The sequence below is a fragment of the Heterodontus francisci genome, chromosome 24 (genome assembly GCF_036365525.1).
Source record: "Heterodontus francisci isolate sHetFra1 chromosome 24, sHetFra1.hap1, whole genome shotgun sequence".
Classification (NCBI taxonomy): Eukaryota; Metazoa; Chordata; class Chondrichthyes; order Heterodontiformes; family Heterodontidae; genus Heterodontus; species Heterodontus francisci.
In genome coordinates this window covers 70,991,788-71,014,880 of record NC_090394.1, presented here as the reverse complement: position 1 = coordinate 71,014,880, position 23,093 = coordinate 70,991,788, and the positions used below count along the sequence as shown (strand labels likewise).

At 44.5% G+C, this 23,093-nt stretch overlaps 2 protein-coding genes across 2 annotated transcripts in view; one reads left to right on the top strand and one right to left on the bottom strand.

The window, feature by feature from the left end:
* Positions 1 to 1,867, top strand: part of LOC137383623 (uncharacterized) — a 78,828-nt gene extending 76,961 nt beyond the window's left edge. The window contains 1 exon segment of the mRNA XM_068056777.1: positions 245 to 1,867. Within this exon segment, the coding sequence (XP_067912878.1) occupies positions 245 to 495 (251 nt within the window). The 3' untranslated portion in view covers positions 496 to 1,867.
* Positions 1,859 to 22,657, bottom strand: tekt4 (tektin 4). The gene is made up of 6 exons (XM_068056541.1): positions 21,949 to 22,657; positions 9,238 to 9,308; positions 7,066 to 7,209; positions 3,874 to 4,096; positions 2,557 to 2,711; positions 1,859 to 2,416 (listed from the first exon to the last, which is right to left on the bottom strand). The coding sequence occupies exons 1-6, from the start codon at positions 22,480 to 22,482 to the stop codon at positions 2,200 to 2,202; spliced, it is 1,344 nt and encodes a 447-aa protein (XP_067912642.1). The 5' UTR covers positions 22,483 to 22,657; the 3' UTR covers positions 1,859 to 2,199.
* Positions 22,658 to 23,093: the final 436 nt, after the last annotated feature.

Genomic DNA, 23,093 nt, shown 5'->3' with positions numbered 1-23,093 from the left:
CTCTGAACCACAGCTGACTCAGCTAAGTTGAAGCAACTATAAAAATTCAAGTTTTCCTCAGACTTTAAACTAAGTTAAAGGCATGAGTGGTTATGTCCTGAATAAACTTTGTGTAATCCCAGTCTCAGCTGATTTTATTGGTTACCAAATGAAGTTTTAAAATGCCACTTTAAAAAGACTGTGCCACTTTACAGAGCAAGATTTTGGAACACTTTATGAAAGCTTTTCCTTCTGCTTTTCAAAGGGCGACGGATTTGCATAGGGGAAAGCCTCGCCAAGATGGAGCTGTTTCTGTTCTTTACAACTCTGATGCAGAGATTTTCCTTCCTTGCTCTGCCTGGGGCCCCCTTGGATCTCACACCATGTGTTGGCCTTACTTTGTGCCCGAAGCCTCACCAAGTGTCTGCCATACTCCGCTAACAAACACGGCTGATAGGGTTGTCAACCCTCCAGGATTCCCCTGGAGTCTCCAGGAATTGGAAGATTCATCTCTAGGATGCTGCTGCAACACCCAGGAGAAAAATCATTGGGGGCATTAGAAATTGTTTTTGTTTTCATATTCTTCAAACATTTTTGTTTATTAGTTGCAGAATTAGAAATTAGGAAAAAATACCTCTTTGATTGGGCAGGTCTTTTGGAGGCAGGAGGTTATGTGATGAAACCTCCAGGGATATATCCAACCAGAGTTGTCAGCTTTAGAAATTGCTATGACAGGAAACTGCTTAAGTCTTAATGTAATTACACCCTTCCACTAGTCATGGCACTGTAGTGCCTCATTTTGCCATCTCCCAGCTCGTCAACCTATACTGCAAAGAAAGCCCAATGCTCCAGCCAATTCTTAGCTTCCCAAATTGCTGTAAGTTCTCCAGTTCAGCTGAATCATCACATGAAATCAAAGTTCCATATCAAACAAGTACAGAATGTATGACTTTAAAATGGGGGCGGCGTTATCTCTTATTGGCCGGTTTCAATTAACCCCTGCCCTCTAACCCCACTTCACCTGAATACAACCTTTGGTCCGTGTTCCCCTTGTGTACAGTTACAGGAGATTGATTAGAATGTTAGCACAGCTGTCAGGCCATCCATTGATAAATCTTATGTTGACCTCTCCCCATGGAGTTTTGCATGTTAAATATGTCCATGCCCAACTGTTAGGTTTTATGTAACCAATGTAAGGAAAACAACAATGTACCTGTTTCAGCTGAACCAAATAAGCGACAACCATTCGCTGGTTCATTCTTCAGGGCAATGCCTTAACCAACCAGAGTCAAGCTGTCTGGTTTAAATTTCAAACAAAGCTTGGCAGTTAACGGTCAGTCACCGTAAACTGGTGCATTCTCCATGGCAATGCCTCTACCGATGAGTTCACTTGCTAACCAATCAGCACTCTCTTCTCAGAAAGTATAAAGTTGTTGTTTTCCCTTACATTCGTATTCTTGTGGATTGTCCTGATGAGTGCAAGACAAAAAGCTTCAAAAACATGTTTCTATTTTCAGCAATGTTCAAGTTCTGTACTACCAAACAACTATTTTTATGTAACCCTTTTGTCTGTAACATCTGTAGACGGCGTTCTAATAGGTTTCCAAATGTTGACTGCAGCCCTGGGATGTAACACAAACACCTGTGATAGAGAAATACATCAGTACATCTATTACATGCATGTACTGGCAGAATGCATGGCTTTAAAAAGTGAGCTGAATTACGTTTGTTCAACTGTTCCCCTTTAACCTTGCTTTACCTGAAGACTACATGTAATTTTGATTCCCGGGGACATTGACTAGTTGTTCGAAGTTTAAAGTGGTATCTTGTTTAAGTACTTAAAATTATCCTTGTAAATCTAAGCATTAAAAATTATATCGCACATGAACTTGAATCTCTTCTGTTCCTGGAGTTTATTGAAACATGATTCTGGAAAATCCAAAGACAAGAGTTTGATAACACAGAAAATATTTTCAGTTGCAGACAATGCTTCCTGACAGTCAGGATGTTGGAAGTGCCCAACAGGGTCATGATAATCCAGTGGTGATTTCAGTGAATTTGTTCAAATTGAATGAGATTTTTAGTTCCGCTTTTAGCTAAATGCACAGCATCTATTAAATCATATTGGTGCCAACATGTAGCTTCCACATCCCTGGAAAATCCAAACATTATTCCTCATAAATAACATGTCCTCATATTATGTGTACATTTTTATTTTGTTTATTGATAACCTGACAGTCTAATGATAGTTGGGTATCGTTCACGATGCTTCAGGCACTTTTCACTATCAATAAATATACTGTTTGCTTTTATTGCGATTTCCTTCTCGAGAGTCATCCGAGTGTTTTCCATGTTCTCCAGGGATATCTGGGCTTCTTTGAGTTTCTCCTGCAGGAGTGCGATGGATTCCGTGATTTCATTGACCTCACATATCAAGCTGCAGATTTTGGGAGACAAAAGGTGGGCACAGTTGGTGAGAAACTGGGTCACAACATATGATAGAATAGGAAGAGTAATCATTTGAATAAATATTGTCAGTGCACAGATCCCCCTCTTATGAACATGCTGTCGGCTTACTTTAATTGAGCAGGGTCTCTGGTGAGTTCCACATTGGGCCTGTAGGTCCTCTCGTACAGTCTAGTTTGAGCTACCTTCAGTGGAGCCTCTTTGTCCTTTATGGCCTGTTTTAGATTGGCAATGTTTTTCTCCTGGGCTGCAATCTGTTCAAGTATCTGTTCAAAGTAAAAAAAAGGATGTCAACGTACAGCCTCAACAAAGTCTTCATAGGAACGTAGGAGGAGGAGTAGGCCATTCAGCCCATCAAGCCTGCTCTGCCATTCAATACGATCATGGCAGATCATCCACTTCAATGCCTTTTTCCCACACTATCCTCATATCCCCTTTTGTCATTTGTAATGACAATTGTAACTCATTTACATAAATTCAATCTACGCAATTATTACAGAATTTCATATTTTCTTTGCAGCAAAGTTTAGTCTACTAAATTGTCACATCCCACTGATAACCATATCGTGGCTAATTTTGTGAGATGAGGCTCCCAACATGAAGCCTTGTCACCAGCGAGCACATAAAACAGAGGATTTGATACACAATAAATGTGAGCCACTGCCCATGATATTATGAATAGAATTGCTGACAATAACAACATACATAGATAAAGGCAACCTAACACATCAAAGTTGTTGTTCTACAGACAATACACACGGTCAATTGCGTCTCCCACTCAATCAACAACAGCTTGCATTTATATGGTGTCTTTACAATAACTAAACATTCCAAGGTGCTTCACAGGAGTGATCATCAAACAACATTTGGCGCTGAGCCACACAGACACTTATTAGGATAGATGACCAAAATCTTGGTCAAAGAGGTAGGTTTTAAGGTGCATCTTAAAGGAGGAGAGGTGGAGAGACAGAGAGGTTTAGGGAGGGAATTCCAGAGCTTAGGGCCATGGCAGCTGAAGGTGCCAATGGTGCAGCAACTAAAATCAGGGATGATCAAGTGGTCAGAACTGGAGGAGCGCAGAGATCACGCGCAGGAGGATACCAAGAGAGGGAGCAGTGAAGATATTTAACTTCCCAAAGGTTCTGAAGAGCCTCCCCTCATCCCTTCAAGTAAGTCAAATAAAACTCCAGCACACCTGTGCAAACATTTGCCCTACATCTGTACAGAGCACTTCTTTTTAATCCTAAATCTTTTAATTCAAATTATTTCTAATTCAGGTTGAAATGGTTAAATAAAAAAGCCAGTATGAATATCCACCCATAATAATGCTGAGTGTTTATAATAAAATTATCTCAACTTTTAGCCTTCTATATTTGAAGCGATTTTCGTAATAAAAATGAAGCAGATTCAGTTGAGCAGGCCATTTACCTTTCTCAGGTGATGCTCCAGCCGAGCCTTGGCGTCACTGAGCTCTTCCAGACGCTGGTTAAAAGCAGCGTTGACTCTATCATACTGGCAACGCAGATCTTGTGAGGTCTCAAGCAGCACGTTGTCAACCAGAGCACGAAGGTTAATGGAAGCCATTCGCTCCTGTTCAGCTTTGTAAATGTTACAATGGGTGAACTCTGCCCAAGACTGCGGAGTCGAAGAGCTATGAGATTAAAAAATTGCAACAGCATCAAGACTCAGTAGTTACTTCTGTGCAGAACTACTTTTTGCTCTTTGAAGGAGCTGGCACAGACTTGATGGGCCAAATGGCTTCCTTCTGGGTTCTACTATTGTTTGATTATCAAATGACACGCATTAAGAACACAAGCTATAATGGACATGGAAGTGGAACACCTTTTCAGAGGGAAGCTTCCTCTGACTGACCACAGTATTGGCAATATGGCAGAATTTAATCCGGCCGACAGGAGTGGACGGCGTGGTGGCGGGGGGTGCCGTAGAATCAGAAGGGAAGGCATGGTGTGCAGTGCCCGTTGCCTTCCTGACTCCGTCCAATTCAATCAGGAGTGGGGAAGGTGGAGGACGGCCTTCTCACCCAGAAGTCAATTGACGTCCTTAAATGGTCAATTAAAGTGCACTTCAGGGACTTTTCCCACTGCCCCCTTCCTGATTAGGCCCACAGAGGCCACACACCCCAGCGGCAAGGGCCACTCCCGCAGAAATACTGCCCCTTGCCCTCACCAATGACCCCACCTCACCCCCTCCCATACCTTGCCTCAGCCTGACCCTGGTGAGGCTGATCTACTTACCTGGGTTCCGGGGACTCCTCCATTGTTGCTGGTCCTAGCTGGGTGCAGTCCCAATAGTGGCCACCGCTCCTGGTGGCGCTACTGGGACTGAAGAGCTGCTGGCCATCTGATTGGCAGACAGCTCTTGGAGACGGGATCTCCGCCCTTAAAGGGACGGGAGCCCAATGCTAGGCAGTGAATTGCCTGTTGGGCAAGAGAATTGCATCAGGGCTCCTGGAGGCGGCCACGATGGGGTTGGCCCTGGCTTTCTGGCCCGCCGTTGGGGCGCCTGCCACCGGCATTAAATTCAGCCCCTTGTCTGTAAGTCAGAAAGTCACAGGTTCAAGCCCCATTCCAACAACAACAGCTGTATTTATATCGCACCTTTAATGTAATAAAATATCTCAAAATGCTTCACAGCCGGCGTTTTGAAGCAAAATTGGGCACTGAGCCACAGAAGGAGATATTAGGGTATATGGCTAAAAGTTTGGTCAAGGAGGTAGGTTTTAAGGAGTATCTTAAAGGAGGAAAGAGAGGTAGACAGACAGAGAAGGAGGGAATTCCAGAACTTGGAGCCAGGCAACTGAAGGCATGGCCACCAATGATGCAGTGATTAAAATCAGGGATGCTCAACAGGCCAGAATTAGAGGAGTGCACATATCTCGAAAGGTTGCGGAGCTGGAAGAGATTGCAGAGATAGGGAGAGGAGAAGCCAAGGAGGGATTTGAAAACAAGGATGAGAATTTTAAAATTGAGGCATTGCTTGACTGGGAGCCAATGTAGGTGAGTGAGCACAGGGTTGATATATGATGGGAGTTCAAATTTAGGCTGATAGGTCAGTGCACTACTGAGGGAGAGCTGTATGTCAGAGGTGCGACTTTCCAATGTGACGTTAAACTGTTGTTTTCTAGTCTAAACATGCAACAAATTCCCGTTAGCTGGGTTGATAGTTTTCGGTCAATGCACATCACAAGAAGTCTTAAGTCACCCTCTAGTGGTGCAGTTCCTTTTTACACTATGTCAATATGCTTCATGCTCCTGATAGACCGTGCATATCCCAAATATTGTGATAGTGAGGTTTACTGAGTACCTTGGCTCATAGATGGCTTTAGAGGTTGATTGAAGGTATGGTAATGAAATCAGTCCTACAATCCAAAAGTGATTAAACTTCAGAAGTAGTTCATTGTCTGGAAGTTGCATTGGAAGGTTGTGAAAGGTGATATATGAATGCAAATTCTTACTTCCTATGCGTGTTGCTGTGCTTTCCCCCATGTGCAGCTCATGTGCTTACCAACATCTGCCAGTGAACCAAGAACCGGGACCTGAATGAAACTTAAATTTAGAACAATTTCTCCTGGTTCAGGCCTGTCTTCTTGGCCAGTCCACATTTACACATTGGGGCTAGGGACCTTTTAGTGGGATTTGCAAACTGGTTGTAATTAGCAGAAAACCAGAGAAAGTTGCCCATTCTGAGGTCTGGGTCGGGTTGTCAACTCTCCAGAATTGTCCTGGACTCTCCAGGAATTCAAGAATAATCTCCAAGACACTCCTGTGAGCATCCCGAGAGGAAACTCATTGGGCCATTAAACAATGTGTTTTAATTCATTTTCTTTTAACACTTCTGTTTGATAAAAATATTGGAGGTGGGGAAAAAGGCTGTTTGACTGATGGGCAAGAATCATCCAATTGGATAATGGGGAGTATGTCCGCTTTCTGATTGGCGCAGGAAGATGGTGCACTATGAGGATGGACGTCACAGGTGACCAATGGCAGGAGTGTGGGGCGGGAAAGTTGGAGGCAGGAGATCACGCGATGAAACCTCCAGGAATATGCGCAACCAGGGTTGGCAACCCCAGGTCTAAGGCGGGCATTGGCTGGATCTAGTTTGATGGGGTACTTGATTTTTTTGGGATGTTGTGGGCTCCTTTTATCAATATGCCTTGCTCTTGGGGCACAGCCAAAAGGTAGGAAGGACTGTAATCTCCAACAGTCTGCTGTGACTCCACCATTCCCCTGTGCAAACAAGGCAAGCGTGCGTCCAAACACAGAGTGGGACCACTTGACAAATGAAATCCTAGTTGTCTTAGGCAAGGTGTGTCCCAGGGCTCCCTTGACCAGACTATTTTTGCTGGAGTTGTATTTTCTGGACACATGAAAATACATTTCATTAATTCCCCTCAAAATGAATTTTGCCATGCTTTCAGTTTCTATGACTGCAGGCGGTCATGTGACTCTGGCCCATGTGGCCTGGTCAGAGAGGAATTGATTAATTTCAAGTATTAAGTGTTAGTTTATTTGAATGGAATTTGACCTGAAAGTCACTAAAGGATTTGAAGGCCCTGTCAATATTGTTTGATTTCTGAATTTGAATTTGAATTTGCCTTACTTGTCCTCGAATTTGGCAGAGTTTGGATGGAACTGTATGTTCGTGCTCTGGTTGTTGAGGCCTCCAGCCTTGACGTCAATTTTATAGGCCTCATACTTGTCTGACCAGTCCATCTCCAGGAGCTCCTTGATATCTCTGTTCCTCCTGAAACAAATGGTTTATAACACACCATTAGAACAATGGGAGAATACTTAGAATAATATATTATTCAAGCACAAATTGTTAAAGAAAGTGTACAGTGCCTTCCAAGATGACAAACCTAAGAAGTTATTTTTTGTTAATGGTTGAACTTCCTTTTCTGAAAATATTAACTTTAAGGCTTAAGCAATACACACAGAGCAAAATGGATGCAATGCACCTAATGGATGTAACGAATTGCAAAAACATTGACTTTAAGTTTTATATAAATGCCTTGCCAAGCAGCCATTTTCATGTGCAAGTTGGAACAGTGACCACTATGATGGCATGATAACCATGCGCAACCCTGTTCTCAAGCAATGTACCTACAGTTTCCAGCTGGGGTCACAAGATATCAATTAGCATCTGCCCTTCCTCCCCCTGCCTATAGGAACTGAAGCCGAGTCTGAAGAACTACCTGATGGCCCTGTCTGAGATCAGTTCAACAAATTAAAGATGAGAGTTTGAGCCCAGGCCTTTAATAGTCTACATTTCTGACTCTATAATAAAGTCGCCAAGCTAATGGGAGAGTGACTTTTGGTGCATCATTATAAAGCAGAAGTTTACAATATTGTTTCAGATCGTAACCTCTGCCCCCATTTGCTGGTCTTTGTCTCTGTCCCTTGTTTTCCTTTTTTTCCCCTTTTTATTGCTTTCGGATGGCAGCTGTTCATGATTCTGCCCTTCACATCACCTCTCGACACATCTTTCGTTCCTTGTCCCATTACCACTCCCTTTGGCCTTGTAGTATGAAGCCTTTTATCATTCAATCTCTCCTGCCCTTCACCCTATCAGAGACCTTCCCTTTTGTTCTTTTTCCCACCCTCTCCCCTTTCACTTGCTTGAAACCTATTACATTTCTAACTTTTCCCAGTACCGATGAAAGGTCATCGACCTGAAACGTTAACTCTGTTTCTCTCTCCACAGATGCTTCCAGATCTGCTGAGTATTTCTGGTACTTTCTGATTTTGTTTACAATATCAACTTTTGAAGAGAAAACAATTAAGCCAGGCTAGAGAAAAGTGGAGATGCACAATGGATCAGTCAGTGTCTGAATGGAAGAAAAGAGAGATTAATGTTTCCATTCAAAGCTTTCATCCCTGCGATATTGATTGACCGGCTGTGCATCCTCATCCTTTTCTGATTTTATTTCAGTTTCTAATATTTGGGGTGGAAAAGATACATTTTATATTTTAAATATCCTGACATGCTGTTCACAGACAGCCACAGTTTACATTTTGAAAACTTGTACAAAACTAAGAGATGGACTGCCTGAAAGGATGATGGAAGCAGATTCAATAGTAACTTTCAAAAGGCAACTGGATAAATACTTGGAGGGGGTAAAATTTGATAAGGTTGTGGGGAAAGAGGAGGGGAATGGGATTAATTGGATAGCTCTTTCAAAGAGCCAGCACAGGCATGATGGGTCAAATGGCCTCCTTCTGTGCTGTATTATATTGTATGATTCCACTAAAATAAATCAATCATTTATTTAATCAGAAGGGCAGGGACTATGTTCCTGTAAGCATCAAAGTCTTCCCCTTGATTGGGTCCTGGGATGAGAGGGCTATCCCATAACGAGAGATCAAGTAGAATGAGGCTATCTTCTCTGGAATTTAGAAGAATAAGAGGTGATCTCATTGAAACATATAAAATTCTTACAGGGTTTGACAAAGAAGATGCTGTGTGGCTGTTTCCCCTGGCTGCAAGTTTAGAACTAGGGGTCATAGATTCGGGATAAGGGGTCAGCCATTCACCAAAAGCAGAGTGAATCTTTTCTCATATATTCTTTCATGGGATGTGAGCGTTACTGGCAAGGCCAGCATTTGTTGCCCATCCCTAATTGCCCTTGACAAGGTGGTGGTACCCTCTCTAGTGCAATTACATCCTTTCTGTAATGAGGTGACTTGAACTGCACACAGTACTCAAGTTGTGGTCTAACCAATGAGTTACACAGTTCCAGCATAACCTCACTTACCTTACCTTATACCTTACCTTATCTGCTTAATGACCTCATCCAAAGTGCGCTTCAAAACTCCTTGTACATTTCGAATCAGATCAACTTCCTGCATTAAAAAGAAATTACTTTATGTCACTTCAGAAATGATGTATTACTGGTGAAGCTTTCACTGGCCGGTACTCCTGAGTGTGAACTTTTTTAAAAATTCATTCAGGGATGTGGGCGTCGCCGGCCAGGCCAGCATTTATTGCCCATCCCTAATTGCCCTTGAGAAGGTGGTGGTGAGCTGCCTTCTTGAACCGCTGCAGTCCATTTGGAGTAGGTATACCCACAGTGCTGTTAGGAAGGGAATTCCAGGATTTTGACCCAGCGACAGTGAAGGAACGGCGATATAGTTCCAAGTCAGGATGGTGTGTGATTTGGAGGGGAACTTGCAGGTGGTGGTGTTCCCATGCATTTGCTGCCCTTGTTCTTCTAGTTGGTAGAGGTCGCGGGTTTGGAAGGTGCTGTCTGAGGAGCCTTGGTGTATTGCTGCAGTGCATCTTGTAGATGGTACACACTGCTGCCACTGTGCGTCGGTGGTGAAGGGAGTGAATGTTTGTAGATGGGGTGCCAATCAAGCGGGCTGCTTTGTCCTGGATGGTGTCGAGCTTCTTGAGTGTTGTTGGAGCTGCACCCATCCAGGCAAGTGGGGAGTATTCCATCACACTCCTGACTTGTGCCTTGTAGATGGTGGACAGGCTTTGGGGAGTCAGGAGGTGAGTTACTCGCCGCAGGATTCCTAGCCTCTGACCTGCTCTTGTAGCCACTGTATATATATAGCTACTCCAGTTGTTTCTGGTCAATGGTAGCCCCTAGGATGTTGATAGTGGGGGATTCAGCGATGGTAATGCTGTTGAATGTCAAGGGGAGATGGTTAGATTCTCTCTTGTTGGAGATGATCATTGCCTGGCACTTGTGTGGCGCGAATGTTACTTGCCACTTATCAGCCCAAGCCTGGATATTGTCCAGGCCTTGCTGCATTTCTACATGGACTGCTTGTGTATCTGAGGAGTCACGAATGGTGCTGAACATTGTGCAATCATCAGCGAACATCCCCACTTCTGACCTTATGATTGAAGGAAGGTCATTGATGAAGCAGCTGAAAATGGTTGGGCCTAGGACATTACCCTGAGGAACTCCTGCAGTGATGTCCTGGAGCTCAGATGATTGACCTCCAACAACCACAACCATCTTCCTTTGCGCTAGGTATGACACCAGCCAGCGAAGGGTTTTCCCCCTGATTCCCATTGACCTCAGTTCTGCTAGGGCTCCTTGATGCCATACTCGGTCAAATGCTGCCTTGATGTCAAGGGCAGTCACTCTCACCTCACCTCTTGAGTTCAGCTCTTTTGTCCATGTTTGAACCAAGGCTGTAATGAGGTCAGGAGCTGAGTGGATTGTGAACTATTGTGAATACCAGGTTCGAGCAATTCATACACAACATTACAAGCGTTCATTGACACTGGCAATGAAGCACCATATGGCTCAATTGGTAGCATACTTGCTGCTGAGTTAGAAGGTTGTGGCTTCAAGTCCCACTCCAGGACTTGAGTGCAAACATCTCAGCTGATACTCCAGAGCAGTACTGAGGGAATGCTGTGCTGTCAGAAGCACAGTCTTGTGAATTAAATGTTAAGCTGAGGCACAGTCTTCCCTTGTAACTGGACTTAAAAGTTCCCATGGTGCTATTTCAAAGAAAAGCAGGAGAGTTCTCCCTGGTGTCTTGGCCAATATTTATCCCTCAATCAACATCACAAAAACAAATTATCTGTTCACATTTTTATTTGCGGGAGCTTGCGGTCGGAAAATTAGCTGCTGCATTTCCCACGTTACAACAGTGACACTGTCTTACGGGAGGAGAGAGAGGTTTAGGGAGGGAATTCCAGAGCAAAGGGCCTTGACAGCTGGAGGCACAGTTTCCAATGGTGGGGTGATCAAAACTGGGGATGTGCAAAAGGCCAGAATTGGAGCAATGTAGGGCTGGGGGTGAGGTTACAGAGGTAGGGAGGGAAGAGGTCATGGAGGAATTCCTCTCTCCTTCCTTAAAACCTACCTCTTGGACCTAGCTGTCTTAATATTTCCTTGTGTGGCTCGGTATTAAATTTTGTTTGACAACACTCCTGCAAAACGGCTTAAAACATTTTACTATGTTAAGGGTGCTATATCAATGCAAGTTGTTGTTCTTGTTGTTGCTGAATCAGATCATTTTTGAATTGCTGCCTGTAAAAATCTTCAAAGGAGTGTTATGCACGGATGTAAGTCAGCAATCTCATTGGATTAAACACAAAATTCCAAACTTCCACACTGACCTTATGGGCTGAATTTTATCGGCCCCTCGATACTGTGGGTCACGGTGCGGGGGGCCGGTAAAATTCTGTAGGAAGAGGCCCGCCTCGACCTGCGATGTCAAGAAGTGCCTGCCGCATATTACCGGCAGTGGGGGGACCTTGTTGCACCTCCACCCCCCCCCCCCACCACCGTTGCCTGGCGGCGGGCCCTTCATCTAAATATGCACATTAATATTACGTAGATGCAAATAAACATACCTGCAGGCGTCGGCTGTCCCACACCAATTTTACAGCCGCCGTCCGTACTTCACCCACCTTCGGAACTCCATACAGAGTTCTGAGGCGAGAACCTGGTGGGGAGGGGGGAGGAATAAAATTTTCAGGGCGGGAGGGCTGGGGGAGCAGGAAAATCAATTTTGATTGCTTGTGTGAATGGTGGGAAGGGGTTGAAGGGCAAAAGTTTGAAGATTGGGGGGTAAAGTGCGGTTAGGGAAAAAGGCATTCTTTGGTTATTCCAGGCAATGACATTACCATTGGGGGTGTTGGGGAAGGGCCTCCATCACAACACTTGTTATTTAATAAAAATTAATAATACTACACCTTTAAACATTGTAATTTCATCTAAGGGCTCAAAATCCATTAAAAATGGCGCCCGCGACTGCGTGGTGGCGCCGGACGCCATTGCCAGGGACGTGGCGGCCGCCCCTGCTGACGTCACCAGGGGCAGCAGCTCCTCTCCTTCTATTTAAATGAGCCCCCGCGCGTAACATCAAGGGGGCTCCTCTGCAGCACTTCCGTGTCGGAAGGCTGCCAAGTTGAAAGCCCGCCGCCGCAGAGCACGGCACGTGATTAATATTCAGCCCTATATGTCAACATATCAATCCAGAAAACAAGGATTCAAATTTTTAAATTGAAGCTTTGCCAAACTAGGAGTGAGATGGGCAGCAAAACCCATAAAACCTTCATTTACATTACTTACATTGGTACATAGATTACAGAGAAACAGAAACAGTATTCCTACCTGTTTATTCATATCAATCAATAATAATCATCTTGACAGCATCAAGATTTAAGAATGAATATTGGTGAATGTCCTCTGTCATATGTATATGAACCTTGAGTTGGAAGGCGATTGTACTGAAAAAGTTTCTTCCTTTCTACCTAATTTTACACAACGTGACTGTACCAGATTGCTATTGATCATGCAAAAAAAGTTACTGGTGGATAACATGCTTGACCTGCTATCCATCACATGCACCTTAACAAGTATCGATAAAAATATTGCAGTGAGCATTCTGAAAGACTCACTAAAGCAATTATACAACAACGCAATGATCAATCAAATTGGAATTAACCTATGAATCACGTGCTAAATGCATTTATTCTACTCAGATTTCTGCTCAAACATCACCTCCCCCTGTTCTGTGTGTCAAACATTCTTAACTCAATAGCATTTTGTTTCTTCTCGATTTATGTGGAGGGTAGTGGGGCGGTGGGGGTGGGAGTGGCAGTGGGGTAGGGGAGGCACTGAATACAGAATTTACATTGGTCCAGGACATAGCTAACACATCTGGTTAATGTCTGTGTCAGACTGAGAAAACACTGAAATGAAAACATTACATGCACAGATGCCAGAGAAAATAAATGAATCTAAACTCCAATGGAGCACTCAGCAAACTGGCATAGGTATGATGGGCCAAATGGCCTCCTTCTATTGTGTCCTAGCTCCCACCTACCGTGGATCAATAATATTACTGTTGGGTTGAAATCTTGCCTACCGTGCACTCAGCTAAACTGGAGGCAGTGCCATTTATTTTGTGGGCACTCACTGCCAGCATCAAAAATATCCCCAAATTATCCTCATGACATGAACAATATTAGCTGACTGTGTATTAATGATTATTTCATAGTAAATTTATAGCAGATCGAAAACCCCTGGGACACACCTTGACTTAAGGGAATAAAAACATGGAAACCGCATTTTACTTTTAAGCTCAAGTATGCCAAAATGTATACTTATACAAAGATCATTATTGTGAATAGGTTGATTTGAATGTTATTCAACTGGCCTAGTATCTGCAGTGTGCATATACAAAAAGCCAAGCACAAGCCTAACAGTAGGTTTACTGGTGATAGCAGAATCATCACTGCCATTTAACCTTCTAACTCTATAATCAGGGGGTTTGCCCACATGCCTGATTAGAGAGAACTGCATCTGGGCAGCATACCTCTGCACTCCCCACTCAAACCACACCAAATATGTTGTCAGTGTCATCTGTTTTTAATTGAGAAACTTAATTGAAGACCCATTCATAGCATGGAACACCACCAAGACTGAAAGAGAAAAAAAGCAAGGTGAATCAGGAAGTGGAGGTCATGTGATACTAAACTTAGACAATATTGTATTTAAACTGCACATCCTTGTTTTCAAATCCCTCCAGGGCCTCACCCCTCCCTTTCTCTGTAATCTCCTCCAGCCCCACAACCCTCCATAATAGCTGCGCTCCTCACATTCTGGTCTCTTGCGCTCTGCCATTGACAGCCGTGCCTTCAGCTGCCTAGGCTCTAAGCTCTTGAATTCCCTCCCTAAACCTTTCCACCTCTCTACCTCTCTATCTTCCTTTAAGATGCTCCTTAAAAATACCTCCTTGACCAAGCTTTTGATCATCTGTCTTAAAATCTCCATACGTGGCTGTGTCAGATTTTTGTCCACTAACGCTTCTGTGAACTGCCTTGGGACATCCTACTACATTAAAGATGCTATATAAATGCTCTTGTTGCTGTTACAATGCGTTACTGGTCAGTTGCTGTAAAGTACGAATCACCACTGGCATCACCTTAGCACTGTTAAAGGAGAAGGTAGGAGTGCAGGTTAGTGGTGAGGATGATTGTTACCAGAAAATAAAAGGAAGCGACAGAACGTGTGAACATCATATTGCACCAAGGAATCGTACAAGAGTAGGGAAATTTAATAATAGAACAAACTTAAAGGCTTTGTGTCTGAATGCACGAAGCATTCAGAATAAAATAAATGAGTTAACAGCGCAAATAGAGATGAATGGGTATGACTTAGTAGCGATTACTGAGACGTGGTTGCAGGGAAACCAGGTTTGGGAATTGAATATCCAAGGGTACTCAGTATTTCGGAAGGATAGACGGGAAGGAAAAGGAGGTGGTGTAGCTTTGTTAGTAAAGGAAGAGATCAGTGCTGTAGTGAGAAATGATATAGACACTGGAGATCAAGGCGTAGAATCAGTCTGGGTAGAAATAAGAAACAGCAAGGGAAAGAAGTCACTGGTTATTCTAGATTTGGTGTTGTGTAATGAGGTGGGATTAATAAATGATTTCATTATTAAGGATCCTCTAGGGAAAAGTGATCATAGCATGCTAGAATTTCAAATTCAGTTTGAGGGCGAGAAGCTGGAGTCCCACATGAGTGTTCTGGAGTTAAACAAAGGTAATTATATAGGCATGAGGACAGATTTGACCCTAGTGGACTGGGGAGGAAGACTACAAGGTAGGACAGTTGATGAGCAGTGTTTAAAGAGATATTCAAATTTATCCCAACTATCATATATTCCAGAGAGGAAGAAAGATTTTAAGAGGGGGAAAAAACATCCATGGCTAAGCAAGGAAGTTAAGGATAACATAAAGACGAAAACTAAGGCACACCATATTACAAAGGCTAGTGGCAGGCTGGAAGATTGGGAAACTTTTAAAGATCAACAAAGGGCTACTAAAAAAGTAATAAAAAGAGCAAAGGTAAATTATGAAAGAAAACTAGTGCAAAATATATAAACGGATAGCAAAAGCTTCTATAAGTATATAAAAGGGAAGAGAGTAGCTAAAGTGAATGTTGGTCCCTTGGAGGATGAGACTGGGGTGTTAATAGAAGGGAACATAAAAATGGCGGAGACACTAAATCAGTATTTTGCCTCAGTTTTCACAGTGGAGGACACTAGTACCATCCCAATAGTAACAGGTAATGCAGAGGTTATAGAAAGGGAGGAACGTAGAACAATCACAACCACTAGGGAAAAAGTACTGAGCAAACTATTGGGATTGAAGGCAGACAAGTCCCCAGGGCCTGATGGCCTACATCCTAGGATCTTAAAGGAAATGGCAGTGGAGATAGTGGATCCATTGGTTATAATATTCCAAAATTCTCTGGATACGGGAAAGGTTCCAATGGATTGGAAAAAAGCTAATATAACGCCCTTATTCAAAAAGGGAGAGAAGCAGAAAATAGGAAACTATAGACCAGTTAGTTTAATATCTGTCGTTGGGAAATTATTAGAATTCATTATTAAGGAAGTAATAACAAGACATTTAGAAAGTCAAAACGCAATCCATCAGAGTCAGCATGGTTTTATGAAGAGTAAATCATGTTTGACTAATTTGCTAGAGTTCTTCGAAGATGTAACAAGCAAAGTGAATAATGGGGATCCTGTAGATGTAGTTTATCTGGACTTCCAGAAGGTATGTGATAAGGTGCCGCACAAAAGGTTAATACACAAGGTAAGATCACATGGGGTTCGGGGCAATTTATTAGCTTGGATAGAGGATTGACTAACCAACAGAAAACAGAGAGTCAGGATAAATGGGTCTTTTTCTGGTTGGCAAGATGTAACTAGTGGGGTGCCACAGGGTTTCGTCCTCAGGCCCCAACTATTTACAATCTATATAAATGACTTGGGATATTAGTGGGACAGTAAGTTGCAATAAAGAAATAAGAAATCTACAAATGGATATGGAAAGATTAGATAAATGTGCCAAAATTTGGCAGATGGATTTTAACGTGGATAAGTGTGAGGTTATCCATTTTGGTTGGAAGAATAGAAAGGCAAATTATTGTCTAAATGGGGAGAAACTTCAGAGTGCTTTGGTGCACAGGCATCTGGGTGTCCTCGTGCATGAATCGCAGAAAACAAGTTTGCAGGTACAGCAGGTGATAAGGAAGGCAAATGGAATTTTGGCAACTGTACAAGGCATTAGTGAGACCGCATCTGGAGTATTGCGTACAGTTTTGGTCCCCTTACTTGAGGAGGGATGTAGTTGCATTGGAGGCAGTTCAGAGGAGGTTCACTAGATTGATTCCAGAGATGGGGGGCTTGTCTTATGAAGAGAGATTGAGCAGTTAAGGCCTCCCTGGAGTTTAGAAGAATGCGAGGAGATCTAATTGAGGTTCTTTTGGGCCTCCTTATCTCGAGAGACAATGGATACGCGCCTGGAGGTGGTCAGTGGTTTGTGAAGCAGCGCCTGTGGTGGCTATAAAGACCAATTCTAGAGTGACAGGCTTTTCCACAGGTGCTGCAGAGAAATTTGTCTGTCGGGGCTGTTGCATAGTTGGCTCTCCCCTTGCGCCTCTGTCTTTTTTCCTGCCAACTACTAAGTCTCTTCGACTCGCCACATTTTAGCCCCGTCTTTATGGCTACCCGCCAGCTCTGGCGAACGCTGGCAACTGACTCCCATGACTTGTGATCAATGTCACAGGATTTCATGTCGCGTTTGCAGACGTCTTTATAGCGGAGACATGGACGGCCGGTGGGTCTGATACCAGTGGCGAGCTCGCTGTACAATGTGTCTTTGGGGATCCTGCCATCTTCCATGCGGCTCACATGGCCAAGCCATCTCAAGCGCCGCTGACTCAGTAGTGTGTACAAGCTGGGGATGTTGGCCGCCTCGAGGACTTCTGTGTTGGAGATACGGTCCTGCCACCTGATGCCAAGTATTCTCCGGAGGCAGCGAAGATGGAATGAATTGAGACGTCGATCTTGGCTGACATACGTTGTCCAGGCCTCGCTGCCATAGAGCAAGGTACTGAGGACACAGGCCTGATACACTCGGACTTTTGTGTTCCGTGTCAGTGCGCCATTTTCCCACACTCTCTTGGCCAGTCTGGACATAGCAGTGGAAGCCTTTCCCATGCGCTTGTTGATTTCTGCATCTAGAGACAGGTTACTGGTGATAGTTGAGCCTAGGTAGGTGAACTCTTGAACCACTTCCAGAGCGTGGTCGCCAATATTGATGGATGGAGCATTTCCGACATCCTGCCCCATGATGTTTGTTTTCTTGAGGCTGATTGTTAGGCCAAATTCATTGCAGGCAGCCGCAAACCTGTCGATGAGACTCTGCAGGCACTCTTCAGTGTGAGATGTTAAAGCAGCATCGTCAGCAAAGAGGAGTTCCCTGATGAGGACTTTCCGTACTTTGGACTTTGCTCTTAGACGGGCAAGGTTGAACAACCTGCCCCCTGATCTTGTGTGGAGGAAAATTCCTTCTTCAGAGGACTTGAACGCATGTGAAAGCAGCAGGGAGAAGAAAATCCCAAAAAGTGTGGGTGCGAGAACACAGCCCTGTTTCACGCCACTCAGGATAGGAAAGGGCTCTGAGGAGGAGCCACCATGTTGAATTGTGCCTTTCATATTGTCATGGAATGAGGTGATGATACTTAGTAGCTTTGGTGGGCATCCAATCTTTTCTAGTAGTCTGAAGAGACCACATCTGCTGACGAGGTCAAAGGCTTTGGTGAGATCAATGAAAGCAATGTAGAGGGGCATCTGTTGTTCACGGCATTTCTCCTGTATCTGACGAAGGGAGAACAGCATGTCAACGGTCGATATCTCTGCACGAAAGCCACACTGTGCCTCAGGCTAGACGCGCTCGGCCAGCTTCTGGAGCCTGTTTAGAGCGACTCGAGCAAAGACTTTCCCCACTATGCTGAGCAGGGAGATTCCACGGTAGTTGTTGCAGTCACCGCCGTCACCTTTGTTTTTATAGAGGGTGATGATATTGGCATCGCGCATGTCCTGGGGTACTGCTCCCTCGTCCCAGCACAGGCTTAGCAGTTCATGTAGTGCTGAGAGTATAGTAGGCTTGGCACTCTTGATTATTTCAGGGGTAATGCTGTCCTTCCCAGGGGCTTTTCCACTGGCTAGAGAATCAATGGCATCACTGAGTTCTGATTTGGTTGGCTGTATGTCCAGCTCATCCAGACTGGTAGAGGCTGGGCTGCATTGAGGGCAGTCTCAGTGACAGCATTCTCCCTGGAGTACAGTTCTAGGTAGTGCTCAACCCAGTGGTCCATTTGTTTGTGTTGGTCAGTGATTATGTCACAACAAAAACAAGAAATGCTGGATTCACTCAGCAGGTCTGGCAGCATCTGTGGAAAGAGAAGCAGAGTTAACGTTTCGGGTCAGTGACCCTTCTTCGGAACTTCGGAGTTCCGAAGAAGGGTCACTGACCCGAAACGTTAACTCTGCTTCTCTTTCCACAGATGCTGCCAGACCTGCTGAGTGAATCCAGCATTTCTTGTTTTTGTTTCAGATTTCCAGCATCCGCAGTATTTTGCTTTTATTTCAGTGATTATGTCCCCTGATTTAGATTTGAGGGGGGCGATCTTCTTGATGGTTGGCCCAAGAGCTCTCTTCATGCCATCATACATTCCTCTGATGTTTCCGGTGTCTGAGGCCAGCTGAATATGACTGCATAGGTGTTGCCAGTAGTCGTTTGCGCAGCGCCTGGCTGTTCTTTGTGCAGTGCTTCTGGCTGCTTTAAGTGCCGCGGATGTTAAATCGCTGGGGGCTTTCTTGTAGTTCAACAGTGCAATGCGCTTAGCGGCTATGACAGGTTCCAGCTCTTCATTATGAGATTGAAACCAGTCTGCATTTCTCTTCGCACTTTTGCCGTAGGTGGTCAAAGCTGACTCATAGATGGCGTCTCTGATGTGGGCCCACTTGGTCTCAGCATCCCCTGTGGGAGTGTTTTGAAGGGCTGTTACAAGTGAATTTAGAAATTTTTGTAACAGCTGTGGGTGAGAAATTCTGCTAGTGTTGATGCGCGGGTGGCCCTTCTGCTTGGAGTGATGCAACTTCTTTGGTCTGAGTCTAACCTTGCTGCACACCAGGGAGTGGTCGGTGTCGCAGTCTGCACTGTGGAAGCTGCGTGTGATTTGAACACTGTTTAAGGCGGCTCGCCTTGTGACAATGAGGTCTAGCTGGTGCCAACGACGCGATCTTGGGTGCCTCCATGAAACCTGGTGACAGGGTTTAGTGTGAAAGAACGAGTTGGTGATGCAGAGGTTATGATAGGTACACAACTCAAGCAGTCTCTGCCCGTTCTCATTCATCCTTCCAACGCCATAGCGCCCAAGGCAGGAGGGCCATGAGTCATGGTCGGCCCCAACCCTGGCATTAAAGTCCCCCAGCAGGAATAGGTGTTCGGTGTTGGGGATGCTGCTAATGATGTTATGGAGTTGCTCGTAGAACTGGTCTTTAGCTTCAGGAGGGGAGCAGAGTGTTGGAGCATAGATGCTGAGTAGGTGTACTGGACCAGAGGTGGTGAGCAGTCGGATGGACAGTATGCGTTCCGAGCCATTTGAGGGAGGCTCTATCATGCTGAGCAAGGAGTTTCTGATGGCGAAGCCCACTCCATGCTGTCTTGGTTCTTCAGGATCCCTGCCCTGCCAGAAGAAGGTGTAGTCTTGCTCTGCTAGAGATCCACTCGCAGGGAGGCGTGTCTCCTGAAGTGCTGCAATGTCTACATTGAGTCTACTGAGCTCGTTGTTAATGATGGCGGTCTTCCGAAAATCGTTGATTTGTGTAAGGTCTTCCGACAGGCCAGGACACATAGTTCTGACGTTCCAGCTTGCAAAGCGAAGGGCTGGTACCTTCTTTCATTTTTTTGTGTTGTTTGGTGTGGTGTATATAAGATGATTAAAGGGATTGACAAAGTAGACATAGACAGGATGTCTCCTCTTGTGGGGCAATCTATAATGAGAGGTCATAGTTTTAGGATAAGGGGTAGCAGATTTAAAACAGAGATGAGGAGAAATTACTTCTCTCAAAGGGTCATGAGTCTGTGGAATTCACTACCCCAGAGTGTGATGGATGCCAGGACATTGAGAAAATTTAAGGAGGAAATAGATATATTTTTAATTAGTAATGGGTTGAAGGGTTATGGAGAAGGGGCAGGAAGGTGGAGTTGAGGCCGAGATGAGATCAGCCATGATCGCATTGAATGGCGCAGCAGGCTCGAGGGGCTGAATTGCCTACTCCTGCTCCTAGTTCTTATGTTCTTATGTTCTGTTGTGTGCTGATAACTGTATTCTTAATCCTGAGCGAGAGAGAGTTCTGCACATGCACACTCACATCCATATAGAGAGCTCCTCAACCTAGCTAATAGACTGGGAGGGAGCTTCCACTTTCTTAATCAATAAAGAGAAAATATGATGAAGTTTAGAAAGTATTTCAGAGGGCTGACTAGCCCCTGAGCAATTTGTAAATCCAGCTTGACGTACACTGGCACCAGATCACTTCCCCAAGAGCATCTCACAACAGTGTGACCTGGAGTCAGAGGTGGAACATAGGAACAAGAATGGGGCATTCAGCCCCTCAAGACTGCTTTACTATTAAATGAGGTCATGGCTGATTTGCATCTTAACTACATTTACCCACTCTGGTTCCGTATCCCTTAATACTCTTGCCTAACACAAATCTATCCATATCATAAAAGCAAAATACTGCTGATGCTGGAAATCTGAAATAAAAACTGTGGAGAGAGAAACAGAGTTAACGTTTCTGGTCAATGACCTTTCATCAGATGGTTGGCAAAGGCTAGGAACGTAATAAGCTTTGAAAAGTGAAAGGGGGAGGGGGAACGAAGAATAAAACAGAAGGTCTATGATAGGGCGGAGGGCAAGAGAGACTAAGTGACAAAGATGCTATGAAACAAAAAAAATCTTTCCATCTTAGTTTTGAAATTTTCAATTGACCCTCCAACCTTAACAGTTTTTGGGGAAGAGAGTTCCAGATTTCCATTCCCCTCTGTGTGAAGAAATGCTTCCTGACATCACCCCTGAATGGCCGAGCTATGAGTTTCTGAACTCCCCCCAACAGAGGAAATAGTTTCTCTCTATTGACCTATCAAATCCTCTCATCATCTTAAAGCCCCTCAATTGGTTCACCCCTTAATGTTCAATATTCAAGGGAATACAAGCCTAGTCTATGCAACCTGTCCTCAGAATTTAATCCTTTAATCCCTGGAATCATTCTCCACTGCATTCCCTCCAAGATCAATATATATATTCTTCCTGAGGTGCGGTGCCCAGAACTAAATGCAATCCTCCAGATGGGGTCGAGCCAGAGTTTTACCCAACTGTACTTCCATCCCTTTGTACTCCAGCCCCCCTTGAGATAAAGACCAACAATCCATTCTCCTTTTTTGTACCTGTCCAGTAGCTTTCAGTCATTTTTGTACATGGAGTCCCCAAATCTCTCTGCCCCCTTCAACAGTTCCCAGCCCCCTGACTATGGGAAGATGGGTCTGTCTTACAAGGAAGGAAGCTTCTTTGCAGGAATACAATTAACTGCAACTGATCAAGCAACAGTTGGGAAGGACATTGTATCCGCCACTCACCCTGAGCAGCTCATCTTCCACAATGTCTTTGACTAGATCGGGACCTTGGCGTCTTTCCCTGTTCTGCAGGTTATCAGTTGAGATGAAAAAGGCGATCTCGGTCGCGTCCAAGGCAATCTCCAGGCGTCTCTTCTGCTGCAGCAGGAGTTCCGTCTCTGCCAGCAGGTCCTCGATTTCCCTTTTCAGTTCCGATTTCCAGAAAAAGATATCCTGCAACCTCTCGCCCAGCTTCTTGGTCGAGTTAGCTTGGGTGTCCTGGGTCAGCCTCTCCCTTTCTGACATCAAGGACTTGGACTCATTCCGCACGTTTTCCGCCGTGTCCCTGTCGGCGAAGGACTGATAATACTTGGCATAATTGTTCTGCATCCATTCCTCGGGGATGTACTTGGCTGTCCTGAACCCTGCAGTGGCCAAGCCGGAGGAAGAATGAAGTCCCTCATTGCGGACCATGCAGTAAGGTTTGCAAGGCAGTTCCTCCATGGGAATGCATCGCGCAACTTGCGGATGAGTGACTAGAACTTCTGTAGCAGACATGGTTTTAATGTTTCAATTTCCCTTTAGACGTGTCATTCACTCTTTTTTTAAAGAGATATAGAAATACACACACATATATATATATATATATATATAATGTACTGAGCAGCGTTTGAACCCTTGCTTCCTCCAGCGCACCTTGATTGCAGTCCAATAAACTGCTTCCTTCCTTAACTTTTGTTACTCCGGTTTGTTGTAAGAATCGCGTTGCTTGGTTACCCGGGGCCGTTACTATGGTAAGAACGCGCGTTGTTACAAAGCCTGATCCTCTGGGGACTCGATGGGGCCATTGAGCAGTTGGCTGCTGCAGCCTACTCCCGCTACTGCTTCAAGACTGCATGCTGTTGTTGTCATTGGGCTGGTAAATTTAACACTGTGTGGTTGCCGTTTTCAATCAGCGTTTTCTTTTTTAAAAAAACAGAAGGAATAAGAGCTGGGGGAGGCCATTCGGCCCCTCGAGACTGCTCCACCATTCAACAAGATCATGGCTGATCTTCTATCTCAACTCTACCTTCCTGCAGTACCCCTCAACTCCCTTCCCACTCAGAAATCTGTTGTCTTGAACATACTCAATGACTGGGCATCCGATGCTCTCTGGGGTAAAGAATTCC